Genomic DNA, 19769 nt, shown 5'->3' with positions numbered 1-19769 from the left:
ATCCGCAGGGTAAGAAAATCCTGTAAGCTGTTGTATTAGTTCATTCCGCTTTTTTAATATAGCATAAACCACTTTGGATTAAACTGAAAACAGAGTACGTAGGTTTAATGCAAAGCCATTGCTTACTTTGGTTATTTGAAAACAAAATAAGCTGTACAGAAAGGTTTTCCCTTTGACAGATACAAATCCAAGAGAGTTGTCCTCCAGCAGCTCGTGCTGCTGCAGACATCTGTATGTTTAACCGTGTAATTGACCGTTCCAAAGCACTTTGCAAAGCCATCTATTACATCCCCGCAGCACACCGAATGCACCGTGGCAAATTGCTCATCCGTTTAATCAACGATCCATTCCGTGCCACAACTCTGCATCAGTATTTTACGTTGTTTATAAGCACACTGCCCGCCTTTCAGCCCCGTCACCTTTTGTCTCCATACCAACCCTCCGAGTTCCTGCGGGTAGCTTTGCTGCTTTAACATCAGGCATTATTCTGCCAGATACTGTGTATTTGTTCCATTTTGTTCTTGTGATTCCTTTCCTGTCTCCTGTCATTTGGTGTCCAAAGACTTCTCTTTCTAAAGGTTATTTGCTGCTGTTCATTTTCACAGAATGTACTTGTCAATCACAGCACCTGCTTGAAGCTCTCGTGAGAGCTGTGCTGCCAAAGGAGATATCATCCTCTCCCTCCATCACTAAATTCCACCCCTTTGTGATGCCATTAGAGATTTTTGCCCCCCCCCCACCCCGCCAAGAGGGGTGAGGAGCAAGTTACAATCTGCAAACTCTTCAGAAAGTCTACAGGGATTAAAAATCCATAGAACTACAAAATCCTTTCTGGGTAGCAGATGCTGCAGTGCAACCCCACCCGAGAAACAGGGTCCCTGCTTTTGTGTGCGCTGTTGGAAAAGAGCTTTTCCTATTTGCTGAAGAAGAGCCATCGGTCAGAAAGAGCCGTGCCCAGGCCAAACCTGCTTCAGCAATTCCTTTTCTCACCATTTCTGATTGGGTGTGAGGAATCATGCTCATTGAACATGGCTTCAAACAGCGTGAGTGATGCACCTCATGGAAGCTCTTGGAAGGAGGAGAGTTGACTGGCAATAGAGGAAATAATTAAAATGAAAGTATTAAGCAATGACAATTAGTGAGCTGAAGTGCTACTGCCAATAATAATGTCTTCAACCTAATTAAATTTTTGGCTCATTGAATATGACAAATACAAATGCAGTTTGGGCATCTCCTTATTAGACTCAGAGGTTTAGACTAAAAATACATGGGTTTGAATGTTGCCAATGAGAGTATTAATGAGGAAGTGCTAATCTTTTAGGAACCATAATGACAGTAATGGCAGCGCTTGCTTTACTGCAGATGCAGTGGAAAAAGGCTCCAGGTCTTGTTGAATTGTTAAGGCACATTGCAGGCACATTTGGGGACGAGTAATAAAAGCTTTAAAGTATGTAAAACATAACCGCAGGGAGCAGGCTACTCTGCAAAACCACAGAAAAAGGGACAAATAATCATGGGCTTAAACTGATGAAAAAGCCAAATATCTTTAAGTTGCCAATAATGGGAAGGGGACTGATTGCCCAGAGAGCTGCTGAGCTCCTGCCTTTAACAGCTTTACAAGTGGTTGCACTACTGATCCTGTCCTGTAGCTGAGCTGGACAAGACGACATTGTGAGTCCTTCCGCAGCTTATTGTTTTCTTGGTCATTTCCTTCTGAGCCCAAATCGTCCTTTGTGGGAATTGTTTCCTGTCTGTCGTTTCTCCTTAAACAGGATTCACTACTCCAGGGTGACCAGGGCGGTTGATTGTTGGCTCCAAAGGAACAAGCAGCTCTGATACTCGTGTGCCTGATTCTTTCTTGTATTAGGAAGGACAGTAAGATTTGTAGTTGAAGATGTCTGTGCTTATTGCAGGGGATGTGGGACTAGATGACCTTTAAAGGTCCCTTCCAACAGATACTATTCTGTGATTTTATGATACTATGATATAGATACAAAATATACAAGGAAAGCTTGATATTTAAGAGGTGCTGGATTTTCTGAGGATAAGGATATAATGTTTTTCATTAGACGTGCTCAGGCATGTTTGTTTTCATATCTGAATGTCAGGACAGAATGAGGTTTATTAAAACTTGGTTATGAAATGCCTGTGATGAAACCTTGCTCTGAGCACCACATAATCAGTAATGGAAGGGAAAGGGATGAGAGAAGGGACAGCACCAAGCCACGCTTCGGCTATTTCTCATCTTCAGTGTCTAGAAACCTATGTTGTACTTATTGAACTACACTTGAATCAATTCCTTGATTCCATCCTATCCCTGATAGATGCTGGAAGCAGTCGCTGCAGGTGGAATGTGTTCTCTGCAGGAGCTGGAGGGTGTACTGCATTGAGATGGGGCCTCCTGAAGTCAGATCAGGATTTACATGGCATTTAATGGGAACAGAACTCTCTGCTGGCCCCATGCCGAAGGTTGCATCTTTTGTGGTATCCAGGGTACACAGGAGCCAGGTCAAAGATGTTGTTAGCGAGATGATATTGTGACATATGGGAACGCCGCAGGTGTGGGGTCGTCCTCCCACCTCCAGGCATCCAAAGAATAGTATATGGTCTTGTCTTTAGAATTATAACAACAGAAAGTCTCAGCTTTTGGAAATCTACAGTGAAAAAAAGCTTTGATGTTCACAGTCTTTTGTTTTAAGATTTTCCTAATCGTTTTTAGGTTCCAATCTTTTAAGATCTGATTTTGAGCCATGCAAATATTGGCAGGAGGAGGACGGTGGTGTGAGTCACGGCTTTATGCCCCGTACCAGAGTAACAATTAAATGTTGGTCGTTCAGCACAAAATGGTACAATTCACTGTGAACAGCACTAACTTCGAGTGTTTGCCTGAACTGCTGCGTTTACATCCTTGGCCCAATTTATTATCCTAGAACTCTGTGTCAGCTTCATGCAGAATAATAAGACAAATATTATAGTTATACAATCGCATAAAGTAAATGCTTATGTAAACGTGCACCTTGTGCAGAGCTCTAAGCAACCTTGTAAATCACTGCTCTGTCTGATGCAGATCTTAGCTAAGTGTGATTTACATCTTTTCATGACAATATTCTCTCAAAATAAAAACAAATAAGTAAAAATAAATAAATAAATTTAAGTAAATAACAATAAGTAAAAAATATGGGTAACTGTGGTAAAGGCCCTATTTTAGAATCACAAGTAATTTTTAACTTCAGATACTATCTTCGGGTGAGTAATAAAATGCCATTAACTATAGATATGTTACAGGTGTTTTGGAAACAGAAGTTGAAAATTATGCCCAGTTCTTTTCAATTGAAAAAGATGTGAGGCAGAAACATATATTTAGTGAAAGAAACAGAATAAAAAGCACTTTTATTTTGGAACAATATTAGAAATAGTCAAAAAGGCAGTTAAGTCAGATGATAATTGAAAGCAGGAGAATGTCAGGAATAGTGAGATGTTCGAAGTGAAGAGCCCATGAAGAGCCATGTTCTTTAACTCCACTGAGTTTATCACCCCCAGTGAGTCTCGTGTAGCTTCTCCAGCTGCCCTCCCAAGTTAGTTGCCTTATTTTAATAAAGATATTAAAAAACTAGGGAATATCTGAATACCGTAACAGAACGAAGAAGCCTTGGTTGTTCTGATGCGAGTAGAGAGAGTAATGATTCAGATTACCCATTCAGAAAAGTAAGCGGCAATAAGACAGACATCAGTATGCATGGAGCCTCATAAAGGAGCTTGTCTGAGCCCTCCGTACAAAGCAAGGGGATCAGCAAATCCTCAGCTCAGAAATTAGAATAAATGACCAGAGATGCTGCTCAGGTCCCTCGGGCCCCGGGACCCCCCGGCGTCGCAGCCCCAGGGCGGGCAGGGGAGCGGAGCTGCCACAGCCTGGGGGATGGAGCTTGGCAGGGAAACACGCAGATATTTCCACATTTTCCATTTGCAAACAAGTCCTTGGGAAAAGGAGGAAATCAAACCCTTTAGTAAAACATCTTGATTTTGACAAATGCGAATTCTTTTTTTTTTTTTTAACTTTTCTGACTGGGCTTTTCTACAAGTATTGCAGCGTCAGCTATGACATTAGCTTTGACAAACACGATAAAAACTGTGTGTTGCTTGGCTTCTTTAATGCCAGCTTAATAAGAAATCAAGTTCCTGGCAGTAGAGCACTGCATAGCTGAACGCTTTTCTGCAGCTTGTGTCGCCCTCCGAAGCAGCAGTCACCAGCAGATCTCAGAACGCAGACAGCAAAGCAGTGGGATTGCAGTTGTACTTCAGCAATTCTTTTTTTTCCCTTATGTACATTTGAGACAGGCGATCGAGCAAGTATATGGCTATTTATTTGCCACTACTGCAGTTAAAGCTCATATGAACCATTACACGGAAAATTACTTTTCTTTCTCAGTTTGTGTGTCTGACCTTGATAGCTTTGCTGTTCACAGGTACCGTTGCCATGGAAATGGGAGAATGGTCTTTCTGTTGATATCATTGCATAATTAAGGGTCACTGAGACTGTTTAGGTCAAAAGATCATTGTCAGAGTTCAGCTCCTCAGGGGGTGAATGTTATTCAACAGAAATTTTGTGTATGGGCAGATGTGATTCTTACTTTGTCATCCTAAATTAAACTATGAGCCCCACTGACTTCAAGCTTAGAGCCAGAAATATTTGACAAATCTGCGGATTTCCAAAGAGCCCCATTTCTGTGAGGCTGCTTTTCCTGGGTGTTCCCAGGCACCCAGAGCTACCAAGCTCTGGGGTTCGTTGCTGAACAGTGGTGACCGGCCGTGTAATTGCTCTTGACCATTTTGAATCGTGCGTAAAACACAATCGCTTCTACTGGTAAAAGCCTCTGGTGATGGAAATTTGAGTCTCTTCAGGGTGTAGCTGGCTCGGAAGTTTTTCCCTGGCGGCTGCTCTTAAAAAGCTTGACGTTTCTACAAGGGCAGTTTTAGAAAGGACAAATAGGTGCCCGTCCTTCTGCGGACATTGACAACAGTTTCATTTCCTGCAAACCTATATACTCAAAACCTGTCCCGTTTTGGACAGGCCACATTTTCTAGATTACTAATAATTTTTGTTGCTTCCTTTCAGTCTTAAAACCCCCCCAGTTTTGTGTATTAAATTAAGCTAGCTCCATCTTAACACCTAATACTGTGCTTTGGACAACTCTTGAAATGTTTGCGGAAAAAAAGGTGCCGTCCACATTAGCCTTCTGGTCTGGCAAGCCAGAACCGCGTGCACTGCCACACCGGTCCCTTTGCCTTTATTTTTACAGAGATTTTTGAAAGGTCTGCCTGTAGTTTCTGGCTCTCTGAGCAGGTCTACATTTTCGATATAGCCTTTCTTTTTCCCTGCGTGTCCTTTCTGAACAAGCTGTGCCCTTTCATATCAGTATTCCAGTCATGTGAATTCTTCCCTCAAGTCTGCTGTTCTGTAAGAAAAAGCGAACGCTATGAGGTCCTTCTCATAACTTCTGTAATTTGACAATCCCTCTTTATTAGCACTGGGTCTGTCATCTTGGTTTACTGCCGAGAAAACCAAGATTTTCACCGCATGAGATAATAACTATAAAAAAGATTCAGATGGCTGTAAATAGCACAATAGGACTAATTTTCCGTATATTGTTTCAAGATGACTTGCAGAGATTTAGCCAATTAAAAACAGTAAGCGTTGGGCTAATATAGATTCATGCCTCACACTGACAAGAGACCCAGGGCCAGTCTGTGCAGAAAGCTGTCATGAGATGGAAAAGTCCTGCATTGGGAGCCTTGAAAATGAATTTAGAAATGGAGACTGTAGTGGAAGAAATAATGAATTTAATTGGAAAAAAGTAGTAGGTGACATCTGGCGCCCACAGGCAGGATTTAGCCCTTCGGGACACTTCTATTGCCTTGTCCTTGGAAGGGACAGGTACTGAGTATTTTGAGAATAAGCCATTGTAACCAATCCCTTCTCCCGGCTGAGTCCAACGCAGAGCTCGGCACCAGGTCCCTGGTAGACGGGGGGAGTCTGAAGGAGCATCTGTTTTCACATATGCAGAGTGTCAAGCGCAGCCAAGGTTAGATTATTGTATTGATATGTTAATCCTACAACTAACTTTATGGTCATATTTGGCAATTAATTATTTGATATCTTTGTCTGGCCTAGAAACAGAAATAATACCGTAACTGTTTTCAACCCAGGACTGGCTCATGGCTAACGGTATATGGATAAAACCAAATCCTCCTGCGTGGTTTTTGTTGTGTGGTTGTGAGAACAAAATGCTGCTCTCTTCTGGAGTGCCTGCTCTCTAAGGTGCAACCTGAAAAAACAAGAGGACTGTTCCAACTTTGGAGGCAAACTCACCCTTAATAACAGCATGCTATGCAAAAAAGACATGACCCATTAGAACACAGCAATTTATTTTCTTTTTAAAACAACAAATTAATCCCTCCAGACTTCCTGCTCAATCTGCTTTTGTGAGACTATTAAGGAACCCCTGAAGTGGAAGTGGGTAATATCTTCTTGTCTTTTTTTTCCCCTCTTACTTCCTTTAAAGTAATGCCAGAACCAGCTTTAAGAAAGATCCAAACAGAGTAAGAAATAGGAAAGTGAATGGTTTGTGTTCAAGAAGTCCATAAATCTTCACTATTTTAAGGAGCAAGGCTTGTTCTTTTTTTCCTTTTAAATTGCTTTCGTTTTCCACATGCTTTTCTGAGAACTTGATTATTTGGCTTCTGGCCACGGTCGTCAATACCAACCGCTGGGAAATTCGTTCTGTCAACCATTATCCAAGTGTCCCAAAAAACTGTTTCAGCAGCCACGTTTTTTGAACTCCCAAAAAATTTAACATGCGACTGCAACAAACAGTCAACCCTTTAGTTTACCTGGATTTTAAAGATATGCACCATTGATAGTGAATTTATTATAATGACTGTGCACACAGTCCCTGGTTAGGTGCTGAAGTCAGTGCTGCCAGTCCCTGGAATTGCCTTCCCGGCATTAAAATTCTTAAGGTCTCTCCATTTCTGGTCACGGCCACAACTGTGTCAGGCTTGCTGCGGATTGGAGGGACACTTGGATTTCGGTCCCTGCTCCACTGAATATTTCATATAAAATAAGAAATATTAATGCACTTCTCTCTCAGGGGAGCACCTCCTGACTAACCTGTGGAGTACACCTTCTCTTTCTGGCCTGGGGAATATTTTATTATTTAATGTGAATGGAACAGGTTCAATAGGTGAGACTGAGCATCAACCAGGGACTCAAAATGCTCTTCTGGGAAAAAAGGCAACTGCAGTCCCTTGGGCAGGAGAGTGATTTGAGCCCAGACCTCCCACATTCTGGGCAAATACTGTGTATACTAAAGGCAGCTTTAGCTTTTGGGAAGACTTATGAGAAATGTCACTGCTTTGGCAGCGTCTTCCCTCTTGTGAGGGTCTGCGAGAGGGCTGGTATTGTACACCAAGTGTAAGAGAAAAGGAGCGATGCCACTCCCTTCCCCCTCACCTGATCATGATCAACCTCCATTTAGTTGTTGTTGCAGCCTAAATTTTTTTTTTTCATAGCTACAACAATTTCGACTAGCAGCGTCTTCCCTGGATTATAAATGGCACCCACCAGAAAGCCACGATCTCAAGTGTCTGTAAATATTTCTTACTCAGTTTCACAGCATCACTTTGAAAGGGCAAATAACATCTGGGAAAATGGGAAATGGCATCTGCAGTTACCAGTGGTTTTGCCTTTTTATTTTTATTTTTTAATTTATTATAGTTGTGCCTAGAAATCACCCGAGCTTAGGCTAGCAACTGTGTATGTGCTAATTAAAAGACATTCCTTCTGCCATCAACCTGATTGTCTATATAAGCAAGACAAAACGTAGGAGGAATAAAAGGTGCGTGTATGTTTGCAGGAGTTCATGAGCTACTGCTCAGAATTAAAATGCGTGTTTGTTCTTTCCAAGAGGAAAGCTCTGCCCGTTGGACCAAGATGTCCAGCAGAGTTCAGAGATTAATTTCATTTTGAAAAAAAAAAAAACAACCCAAACACGTGCTCTCCATATCACTTGCATGTGGCGTGCGGAGCAAATTGGTTGCTAAGTTAGGAGGGGGCCGAAGGGCTGTGACTCTCAGCCTGTGCTCTGGCTGCTCTGCTGAGCTGCTTATACCCCCCGCAGCCTGTTACTCGATGAGACTTGGTTGTTTTTTATTGAGGAGTGAAAGGGACGTTGATCCTGTAGACTCGAAATTATATCAGTGGCTTTGGATCAGCCCCGAAGACTCTTGTGGACGTTTTCATTTCTGTTCACTGTCAGGTTCCCTTAAAAACAAGAGTTGTTATCAGCGTTCTTCCATTTGTCTGTTTGATGTTGGTGGCAACTCATCTCCTAAATTGCTTAGTGCTGGTTTTGCTCCTTGGAGGAGGAGGTGGCAGAGGGATGTGTGTGCTCAGAGGGATCGCCCGTCCCCCGGCAGCAGCGGGACCGACGGCCCGAGCGCTGGGCAGGGAGCAGACAAGGTGTGTGCGCTCCGAGCGCTGCCGAACTTGCAGGAAAACCACTTTAACTCACGCTCAGAATTGCTGCGTGTGGTTCCCAGCAGCTCTCCAGCGCAGAGCTCAGTGAACGCCCCTTGGAACGCACGGGAAGCTGAAGGTAAAGGCAACTTTTCCCAGCATTAGTCTGAAGTGTTAGTTACAGGTTTGGGGATTTGTTTGTTTTTATATGAAGTACAAAGGATATTGCTGACAGAGGCTAGCAAAGAGTTCAGGAAATGAGAGAAATCTCAGTTAATAGGCCTGTTTGTCAGAGTAACAATTTTGGTGAATTGTGAAGGATTTTTGCTTTTTTAGACAGCGTTTCCTCCAATTATTGTATAGTCTTGGCTTATGGGTCTGAATTTAGTTCTTACTTCAGGAGGCATCATGACTGGAAAGGGCAAGTCAGAAGTCTTAGAAGGATTAGTGCTCTGCATATAACTAATAAAATTGATTTGTGAATTAGGGGTCCCCTTCACAGAAGTAATAAAGTTTTCTTTCTGCAAGCAGTGAAATTCCTTTCTTGTAGCTGTCAGTGTAGTCGTTCTGCATCGGGGTAAGATATCGACAGTGGCAATAGCAGAAAAAGGTAGAGATTAAATAAGAGGAAAGGAGCAATCTCCATTGAGTAGAGCTGTTCCAGACCAATTGCAAATACAATAAAACTATAAGGCCCAACCCTGCTCTTGGAAAAATGCTCCTAGTAACTTCGGTAACAGTGCAATGATTTTATATGATGTTGGTAAGGAAAATACGTCTTGGAGGTGCTGCAACCTGCACTTCTTGCACAACAGGACTTCAATACAGCTGTGATAATTATCCAGCTCAGAAAACCTCCCTTCTCTGTTGATTGATGAGTGCACACTTCAGGATCTCAGCTGGTGTAAAGCACTGCTAACAGGCTGAGTAAGAAATACAGAAAATATAAAATCCTGCACTGAAGTGAATGCTAAAACAAAAAGAACCAAACAAAGCCAGCTGAAGAAATTTGTAGAGGAAGATGTCTAGTGAACAAAGTCTACCATTCAGGAATTAAACTGTAGGAACAGATAAAGGGAAGAAAAATACTTTTTTTCAACAGGAGATTTAAAGGGTGAGTGCATGTTAAATGGACAGCTTGATTAACAACTAATGAATAAAGCTAATGCTGTTCTTGCAAGAACTGTGTCAGGAAGATTTTCCAAGGACTTTCCAAGGACTGCGCTTTCCCCAGCAACGGGACTGGGACCCGAGAGCTCAGGTGAGCGGGGCGGCGGATGGACGCGCAGGGAGCAGCAGCGCCCAGAGCAGCCTCTGCAGTCGGGTGGCACTGGGCGCTGCTGGTGGAATCCGCCGCCGCTTGCCCTGTGCGAGAAACAGCCCCGCGAACCAGAATGAAATCAGGTTCTACCAAGGCGGTTCTTGGTGTGCGGGGCTTCAGGGGTCCCTGCAGCCCGGCTGGAGAGATCATTTGTGTCGGGGCAGAGGGAGCAACAACCTGAACCAAACATACGTACTTTCAAAAAATATATTGGCCAAAGGAAACAACAGAAAGGAGAAAACAAATCTTTTGTGCTGCTTTTGCTTTGTTCTGAATTAATTAATTTCAGGACTGATCATTTAGAGTCTACAGGTGCAGAGAGACATAAAGTTCACCCAACTTAATGCTGTTAGGCTGCCGAAAAGTGATAATATCTGAGCTTTTAAAAGTGTGTGTCAGAAACAGGCTGTTAGGTTGCTGCTAATTTTGAAGGCCAGAGCATGAGAAGGGGCACGCAGGAGAAAATTAGAGAGTCCTTTATAAGGCAACGACCATTCGCTTTTCTACCACGTTAGGGCACAAGGATTGTTCCTTCATGTCCCAAATTTCACATACAATATAAAGCTCAAATGCTGGTAGCGCAGTCTAAGTCATGCAGTATTCCTTCTCCAAAACCAACACGTATTTCATTGTGCTCTATATCTTAGTGTACTAGAACTAATCTACTAAAATATTCATGTAGCAAAGAAAAATGGGAATAAAAAAAAATAAAGTATGCGCAGTGTGTCAGAATTAATGTGCCCAGTGGAACATTAACTTTTGTATTTCTAAGATATTTTTAAGCTTGCCACCTTAATGGTGTGTTCTGACACAGCATTTTGCATCTAGTATATTCCTTTTTTAAAGTTCAAAGACAAAATGAAATAAGAGTAGGAAGGGGAGGGGTAGGTGGAAGAAAATGAAAGACGACCAGGAACAATAGAGCGGAGTCCTTTCCTTGGTGAGTAAAGCTCATAAACACCTTGAACCGACAATTTCATACATAAGATGAAGTTCAGAGCAGGTAGGCGTGGAAACTATGCAATAATTAGGAAAAAAAAAAAAGATGATTGAATGAGATTTAAGTGATATATGTGCAGAGCTGACCCCTAGATAGTCTTAAATGGATTTCACCCTCTCATGGCTCCTCTTCTAAGTGGATATGCATGAAACATTAATGACTTTGCATGAAAAATCCCACGTCTGTATTTTGTTTTAATTTTTAACTATGTATTTCTGCTGCACATGTGCTGAACTCTGTGCTTAATAGTGAGCAGTCTTTACTAACAGGCTCCTGAAAATCCACACAGTAAGAAGGATTTTGAAAACGTTGAAATCTAGTGTCTTACTTTATTCTGCCCCAACGGCAAATTACAGATGAAGCTTTTTATGCTTAGACTCAAAAAGAAATAATGAAAATTTATTTTTGGCAACGAACCAGCTGAGGAAAATTATATTCCAAACGGCAGATTTTATAAAAATTGAGAGTGTGAGAACAGAAGAACAAAGGGTGGTTTGTAATGAAGGCAGTTTTACAAGCGTGACTGTGTTGTGCACACCTGCGGTGTCAGGTTAGAGAGGACACCTAAAGCGTTGTGGGATCTGCCTGTAGCTCGTTCGGGTACCTGCACAGCTGCATTTCCTGAAGGCGCGAGGGCTCTGCAGGGTGACCCGCGTCTTTCTGCGCCGGGCTGATGGCAGGGGCTGCTGGCTGCTCCCCAGGGCAGCGCCGCTGCGGTACAGCTGAGGGGGTGAACTTGATTCTTAGCAGAGAAAAACAACCCAAAACATCCTGGATTCACAAAAATTGTGTCTTTTAAAATGCGTTTTTTTAAATTCAATGGGAGAGCTCAGGCTTTAGCTGTTCCTTTATTTCCTGGCTGAACAAACTCTTTGCAGAATTAAATTGAATTGTGCAGAAATATTCATGGCCAGGGACATAAAGATATGAATCAATACAGAAAAGAAAAAAAAAGAGCCAAAACACCAACATTCTAGATTCTTCCCCATCCCAGATTTTCAGTAAACCTGAAGCCTGTGCGATACTTCAACATCTGCTTTTAATCAAGGCTATAACGAAGTGTGTGCCCAGGTCACTGAAATACACAAGATGTCTCTATGTTTAATTAAAAGATTTCTTCATTGAATTGTGCTGTACAAAATTCTGATTTGTTTCATGTTTGTTGTAATTACAAGTGGTCTCTTGTCGTGCAGCTCTATGCATGTCTCTCCTGAACCTGTACTTTAATCTGTACGAGGAGGTAAAAGGCACTCGTAGGACATTAATTGCCCTAAACCAACTTTCCCTCTTGCATAGCTTTCCAGCAAATAGAAATCTGCTGATTTCTGAAAAAAATAGCTTTATCAAGCATAGACTGACTTGTACTTTCTTACTACCCCTGTTCCCTTTACTGTCCTCTTGGCTTTCTCATCTATAATTGTACCATAGACTAAATTCACTGAAATATTTTAAACACATATTTCATTATAAGCATCTACTTAAATCCCACAGGCTTCTACAGGAGTTAGGTGTTTATAAACGCTGTGGCAAATAGGGATTCCATGGATCGTCCTTATGGGTTCAGGGTGCTTCAAATGGGGACAGATCCCTTCTCTGTGCTTTCTGTCTCGTACCACCACAATCCTGCTCTGCTGCCTTGTACAAAGTGCGTAGTTCTTTGGTCTTTAGTAGAGAAGGCTGTGAATGCTCTGAAGAGCCCTAACTGTGATATTACCATTCTAAATGCAATGCCTTTGTTTCCTCTGGGGTTCCCTTTCTTTACTCTTTATATAAAGTTTAGTCCACAGAATTCAGCTGCCGCAGAAAACTTTTGGTGATTGTTTAATTCTCTGGTATACTACAATTACTTTCCATCTTCCACTATAGCAAACATCCTGTACATAACTCGTTAAGCCCAACCCAAAAATCCCTCTCATTTTCTCAGTGCTATTAGCTCTCCAGCTGTCATACCACCTTTAACTGAAATTCTGCCAAGTCCTCCCAGCTAAGCAGAGTGAACACATCTCAGTGGGACCTCCAAGAAACACAGGCTATTTCGATATTTGGCCATACATCTCTCTGAATCAACTCTGAACAGAGCAGGGCAGTAGCAGAATCATACCACTGTGTCAGAGGAATTGCATTTTGCAGAGGTGCAGCACGTTTCTCCCTATTTGTGGTGATTAAAAATCCCAAGTCACTTTCTGTAAGAGAAATCCCATACTGTCTGCACTCAACTATAGTGCTGAGGAAACGTATTTTGGATATACTATAAAGTAATTTTAGTCTTTCCATGGGATGCTCTTTTTGTTCTCAGCCCTCTGTTTTTGACTCTTATACCTGACTCCTCCCTGGAAACGTGCTGGTACCTCGCTGTAAACTGTAGTTATCTCTCTCCATCTCTTCCCTGGCATCCTCAGTTACTGACTCTCAACCTGGTTTTATCCCATGCAATACTGAATTCCTGTTATCCCCAGTTTCACAGATGTGGAATGAGGAATCGAGAGACTTTCCCATTAAAGGCATTTTCTGGCGAAGAGGGCCATACACGCGCTGCCTTCCTGCCAGGCCGCGCTTGATAAACTCCCTGCTGCGTGGGTGGAAATTTAAGTGTCTCCTCATATTTCGTGTTTTCATTTTCTCTTTCAGACTCACAGCTAAAGCCGTCGCTGTTCTCTTACCAATCTTGGGAAGCTCGTGGATCTTTGGGATTTTGGCTGTCAATGCCCATGCCTTAGTATTTCAGTATATATTTGCTATTTTCAATTCACTACAAGTAAGTACCTGGTGGGAAAGTTTATGGCTGCTGAAACGCTGCTGAGATCCTGTAAATGGATCATTAGTAACGTTTTCACAAGCTTGTGTTTATTGGATTTTTTCTGTGTTCCTTCCTCTGCCTTTTAAGTCTGTGCTGACCATACAGTGCTGGCAATTGTTTAGTCTGTACAAACACAACTTTTAGCCCACTCCTTAGTGTTTCCAGTAGCAATAATTAAATAAATGAGACAGTGAGCTTGAGAAATGAAATTCATTCTTCCAGCACCATCCACCACAGGCAAGATTCTTTAACAGAGATAACAGAACAATTTTTCAGTGTCAGTTTGAGGCTTCATTACTGAGACTAAACGAAAGTGAAGAGAAGTTTGTGGTAATGGTGCGGCGTAAGGAGAAAAGCTATTCTGCGGGAACCAGCACGTGCCTCTCACGTGCCGGATATTAGACCCTTGTCTTCTAAAGACACCAATCCAGAAAAACAGCTTTTTCCAAGAAGGAATGTAAGCATCTGCTTAGCTTTAAGTGGATGTTTCAGTAGAGGCATAAATCTATAGATGTGTTACAATTCTTTCCTGAATAATGATTACAACGGGGTGGAAATGAAGTCTTGTAAATCCTTTTTTGTCTCAGGAGCAACTACCACTATGGTCACAGAAAGAGGGCAACAGAGTTCTCCCCATAAGCTGATAAAGAAAGTTCCAGTTTCTCTCCAAAATAAAAACATAAGTCGGGCTGAATAGTCCCCAAAAGAAAATAAAATTATTTTGGAAGAGAAAGGAGATGAGACCTTTTCACTTTCTATTGGACAAGAAGCAAAATTCTGTTGTGAAAATGTTCCTAATGCTAATAGCTCTGTTTTCTAATGTAAAAATATTGATCTGCTGTTTCCACAAGAAGATTTACCTCTGTCTTTATCTTTACAAGCACAGACAGAAAGTCCTCTTGTTCTCATAAAAATAGAATTCCTGCTTCCTTCCAGCCAGATTTTTCTCCTTTCGCACCCCAAAGTCTTGGAGTTGCTGTTTTACAGGAAAATATCCCGACAAGCCTCATAGGAACCTAATGCTGCAGGTTTCTCCAGTTCAACACGGGCACAATTCAGGCTACTCTTCGATATTTATAGATCTCCAGCTACTCCATGCCTGCTTTATATAATACTGCGAGAAATACATTATTGTATTTCATTTAGCAGAGTCAGTTTTCAGCCCTCTCCATTTTATCTGTTTTCAGGGATTTTTCATGTTCCTGTTCCACTGTCTTCTGAATTCAGAGGTATGTAACCAAATGGCGTTAACAAATTTGGCATTACCATGATCAAGTAACGTGAGTACAAAGAAAGAAAATACTTTTTCTGTTACCTGCCATGCCACTGATTTATTTTTTCTTTCAATTAATACATGACTGTTAGTGACTGTGACTTGCGGAATTTTGACCTATGCTTGATATTTATTTTATTTAACACGAGAAAGGTGTTTTTTTGGGTTTTGTTTGGTTGGTTTTTTTCATATATGTATAAGAGAAGGCAGCTCAAGACCAAGGGAAGGCACGGGCTGTGCTGCTGAGGGATGATGCTGAAATAGCAGGAGCAGGACTCACTCTGCCAGTCCACGTTGAGGGGCCTCTGGCTTTGTTACATCTACAGTTGCAGAGAGGAAAAGAAACATTATTCTCAGCAAAACATACTTTTGGAAGTTGCTCTTGCAATCCTTAATGGGAAACCAAACAGACTAGAACATATTCCAGGTATTTTTCTTGGTGGGTAGTTCAGGCTTTCAGAGCGCACCAGGAGGCACCTTTTTGCACTGAAGCTGCCTCAGAGCAGCGGGGTTAAGCCAAAGCAAAGGTGATTTAAAAAGGGCTTGTGGAGACCATGTGTGCTGGGCCTGGCGCTTGCAGCATCCCCTGCTCCATGGCAATCACAGCAGGTGCTCAGCAGCACGTATGCCTGAGCATGAGGCTTGCCGATTCTCCTCCCGCTGTTCAGGATGGTGCTGAGCAGCTCTGCCCCACACCTGCTGCTCTTTCCTATGCAACAATAGCACCCCAGCTCTTCCATGGAGACGTTATTATTTATTAATATTTGCCAACCTATTCAGTCTTAGAGCATTGATATGATCTTTGCTACAATCCGTTTGGAGAGTCAGGATTGACTATGAAATGCTTGATCTTTATTGAAATCAATTAAAGTCAGCAGGCATGTTAAGGGTAAGGAGGAAAACTATTTCTTTATTCTACTCTCCTCCAGGCTCAGAAAGCTTTCTTCCTGCTGTCAAGCTTCAGATATTTGTCTTACATCAAATACAAATATTTGAATTGCTCCCTTTTTTCCAGGAGCCTCATGAGAAGCTAAATTCAGAAACTTTTCGGAATATGTATCCTCAAAAACCAGTTCATATAGAGCTAATGTGAAGGTCACTTTTGGAGAGCAGGTCTATATTGGCTCCATCGTATGCTGTGCATATCTAAAATACTTCTCCAGCTAAACTGCAGGAATTCTTCTTGAGTATTTCATTCTTACTGTAGAACTCAGATACGGTAAAGCAAAATCTGCACGTATTTCCAAGTGGTTGGGTAAAAAAGAGCTTTATTCCCAGTGCCCCTGGACAAGAAATACACATTATGAAGAACACAGGAGAATGGATTTGACAGGGACCTGAGCGGCCTTTCCCCCAGCACAGGTTCAATGCTCAGTCATGTCATCAAAGCTCCTCGACCTCTCTCAGCAATTTGGCTCCGTGTCTCACTACTCCTAAATCCTAGTTTTCATCTTTCTTACTGCAGCTACAGCTTACTCCTTTCTTAGCTACCACATGTGTAAAAAGTAGATAATTCCCTTCCTCTCCACAGGAAATGGAAGGCTATAAGACTTATCCTGTCTTCCCCCAGTCTCCTCTTGTGATTAAGCATCCAGAGCTTCTTGTAATATGTGTTTTCTTGACCTGTGATCATCCTCACTGTCTCGTCAGGGCTGTCTCAGCCGGTCCCTGTTTGTCCTGGGACGCTGGTCACGGCGCTGTACCTGAGGCCAGGGTAGAACAGGGAGGAAGGTTTACTTTGTGTATTTACTTCACAGGCTATGCTTCATCTGACAAGGTGTTCTTTAGCACCAAATCACAACACTGGTCCATCACTTCCAGCCAGTGAGCCTCGATAAATCTCACCCGCTTGCCTAACGAATGACTGTCTCACCATCTTTATGCAGCTGACTGTTTTCACTTTGGTGCAGAATCTTCCAACATCTATAGGGAATTTCATCCAGCATCTTAAATAATTTCTGTTTTCAAAAGGCTGGCAGCTGGTTTACATCTTTGTGGCATCTGGGCTGTGTGAGCTCCAGGGAGAGCCGGCTGGGACGGAGGAGCTTGTGCTCCAGCCTGCGGCTGTACATTTACTTACAAAATGTGAAACTGTCCTAGTGAGCTGCTGAAAATCAGTATAATGGCACCTCATGAAATCTTTCAAACCAGGACTGCAAATGTATGTGTATATGCCCCGCAGCCGTGTGGGTTTTTCTGCTTTTGTTATTTCTTATTTTTAACAAGCTGAATGGTAATGCAGTCATACCTTGGGCATCTAGGATAACGCAGATAACATGAGAGTGTTGCCAATGAAATGAGGCATAAGTGAGGCTATAAAATACTGTCTGTTTAAAGCATGGGTACTTGAAAAGTGAAGTTAAAATTTAAAATAAGACCATAAATATAACAAAAAATGTAGGGGTGGATTGTTTCTTGGTTTTTAGCACAGTGATGTTCATGTGGAGAAAAGATAGTGGGGAAAGGATTGTAGGCTGCACCTGTGAGAATAAACACATCTTTTTCGAAAGAAATCTTCTACCTGGTTTCATTTTTTTTCCCCCAAAGGTTAGAGCTGCCTTTAAGCACAAAACCAAAGTCTGGTCCCTTACCAGCAGTTCGACTCGCAACATCAACGTGAAACCCTTCAATTCAGACATTGTAAGTATCCCTCTTTTTTTTTTTATTTATTTTCCCTATTGTACTTGAAAGTGTTCCACATTAAATCCTGTTGGAAAGAACAGGACACAAGAAGACGTGGGTATTTTTAGTACCTGGTGTGAACAGGTAGAATTGGCAAGTATTAAGTTGCACCTACAATATCTGTTCTGAAAGCAAAGGACAAAGTTCTACTTTCTGGTAAACTATCAAATAAAAGTAAGCAAAGGTTTATGAACTCTGGAGTATGATTCGATGAGACCGTTCCCACCAGTTGTAATGGATTTCCTATTGCACATTCCAGCAGCATTTTGGCAATGGATTTGTCTGATGATGATGGCTTTTTGATAGGGCGCTTTTACGTTTCAGCCTAAGAGGTAAACTCTTAAATAAATCAATGCTTGAATATGCTTTTCTTCCTCTCCTTAAATTGTCTTGAGGCAAAAGACATTTGTTTTTGTAAAGAACCAGACTTCTGAAGTGATAGGTATTATTAAGTGATTGCTGCCAATCACCTTATATCCCGGCTATAACTGTTTAAAAATCCTTTATGGCATATGCTCTCAGGACTCCGTGACAACACTGTGATGTAAATAGATGCTTTCAAGCTTTTATTTCATCCAGACAGGAGTGGTTTAGCAAAATAGATAAATCTATTTTCAATATTATTTTGTTTTCCAGATGACTGGGAACAGGCCAGCCACAACCCCCACCAAGCTGAACACCTGGGATAAAAGCACCAATTCAGCCAACCGCATTGATTTATCAGCGGTCTGACAGGAATAGCAGCTTCTCCCTGAAAATCGAGCCATACATTCAGGACCTCTGGCACAGTGTCCACCGTTTGTTTTCTTTTTTCTCACCGTTAATACCAGCAGAAAACTGCTTTTTTAATCACTGCCTAAGAAATTGAAAATTGCCATATTGGGTTTTTTTGAGTAAATAACCCTCATTCGCTTGCCTTCCAAACCGTAACACATTCTACCACTTGGCCACTAGCAATATCCGTAAAACTAACTAGCACAAATATACACTGGATGGTTTTGTCAGCGATGATGAAAACACTAGGTACGCCAAAAGGACAATAAGCTATCGGAATCATTCCAGCTCCCAGCACCGAGAGGCAACATACCTCTGGAAAGATGGATTTTTATGCTCTTAACATTCTTCCCATTGTGATGTTGTAATGGGGCTATTCTGGTCTTGCTGTGTGCTCTCTGTTTACATTTATTACCTACAGATCCAATTATCAAAGTGAAGCCTATTTAAAATACATAGCATGGTGATTAATTTAAATGCTACGAGGAAGCCAGAACTTGAGGGAGAAGCGGGTTCCAGCGATTCAGCTCCCAGCACAGGCATGGAATTAGCCAAGGTAACATGCACGTATGTCTCTGTGCACATAAACAGCGTGTGTAACAGGTAATACAGGTACGTGGCCCACTAGTATTTTAGATATTCCTGTTTACATTGTATCTGTAAAAGGCAGAAACAGCTAAGGGTGTCCTATAGCCATCCAAAGCATTTCTATCGCTGATTTGTGTCTGCTGACATATCACAATGCAAAGTGTTTGTGTCGCTTTGCCCGAAGCTTTTTGGATGCCATCAGCAGCTGTCCATCAAGTGCATTTTGCAAATGCGCTGTAGCTTTTGGAAATCAAAACCTGGCACTGTGACTTATCTTTCTCCTTTTACTGGTCAAATGGAGACACTGAATTCCAACCTCAAAAATATAACACAATGATATACTGTGAAGACAGCCAGACTACAAATAAGTCTATGTATTGTTACCTACAGACATCTTTTAAATAGGTCTCTGCAGAGTCTTTTGTGGTTTTAAACTCCGCTCAGCACTTAATAGCTTCTGCTTTAGTACTGCTATGAGTATCTGTAAGGAGGAAAAAACCAACACTGTAATTTTTCTTTTGACCAGTGTTTTGTACGTTCTCAGAGTGATGTTTGGAGTGCAGGGGGGTGTAAACTCAGCTGTGCCCAAGATGGACCTTTCCCGCTGGGGGTGAAGCTGAATGTAAAGCTGGGAGGTCAGAGCCCTAAACCTGCGTTTGCTCCGGGATTTACTCGGCAGCCGGGGGCTCCAGAGCCCTTTCCAGAGCTGAGCCCCCTCGGCAGATGGTGCTGCAGCCGTGTCTGTGCATCCCAGCTCCTCCTGTTTGCAGTCTGGCCAACAGACCAGCTACACTGGTTTGCAGGAATCAGCAAGGTAAT

The 19769-nt window shown here is 42.1% G+C and overlaps 1 protein-coding gene across 1 annotated transcript in view; it reads left to right on the top strand.

Moving 5' to 3' along the window:
- ADGRD1 (adhesion G protein-coupled receptor D1) overlaps positions 1 to 19342 on the top strand; it is a 127433-nt gene extending 108091 nt beyond the window's left edge. The window contains exons 22-25 of the mRNA XM_065646347.1: positions 13465 to 13591; positions 14821 to 14862; positions 17454 to 17546; positions 18225 to 19342. Coding sequence (XP_065502419.1) covers positions 13465 to 13591; positions 14821 to 14862; positions 17454 to 17546; positions 18225 to 18320 — 358 coding nt within the window. The 3' untranslated portion in view covers positions 18321 to 19342. The remainder of the gene's footprint in view (positions 1 to 13464; positions 13592 to 14820; positions 14863 to 17453; positions 17547 to 18224) is intronic.
- Positions 19343 to 19769: the final 427 nt, after the last annotated feature.

The sequence above is a fragment of the Caloenas nicobarica genome, chromosome 16, assembly GCF_036013445.1.
Source record: "Caloenas nicobarica isolate bCalNic1 chromosome 16, bCalNic1.hap1, whole genome shotgun sequence".
Lineage (NCBI taxonomy): Eukaryota > Metazoa > Chordata > Aves > Columbiformes > Columbidae > Caloenas > Caloenas nicobarica.
Note: the sequence above shows the minus strand (reverse complement) of the source record. Positions and strands in the feature narration are given on the sequence as shown.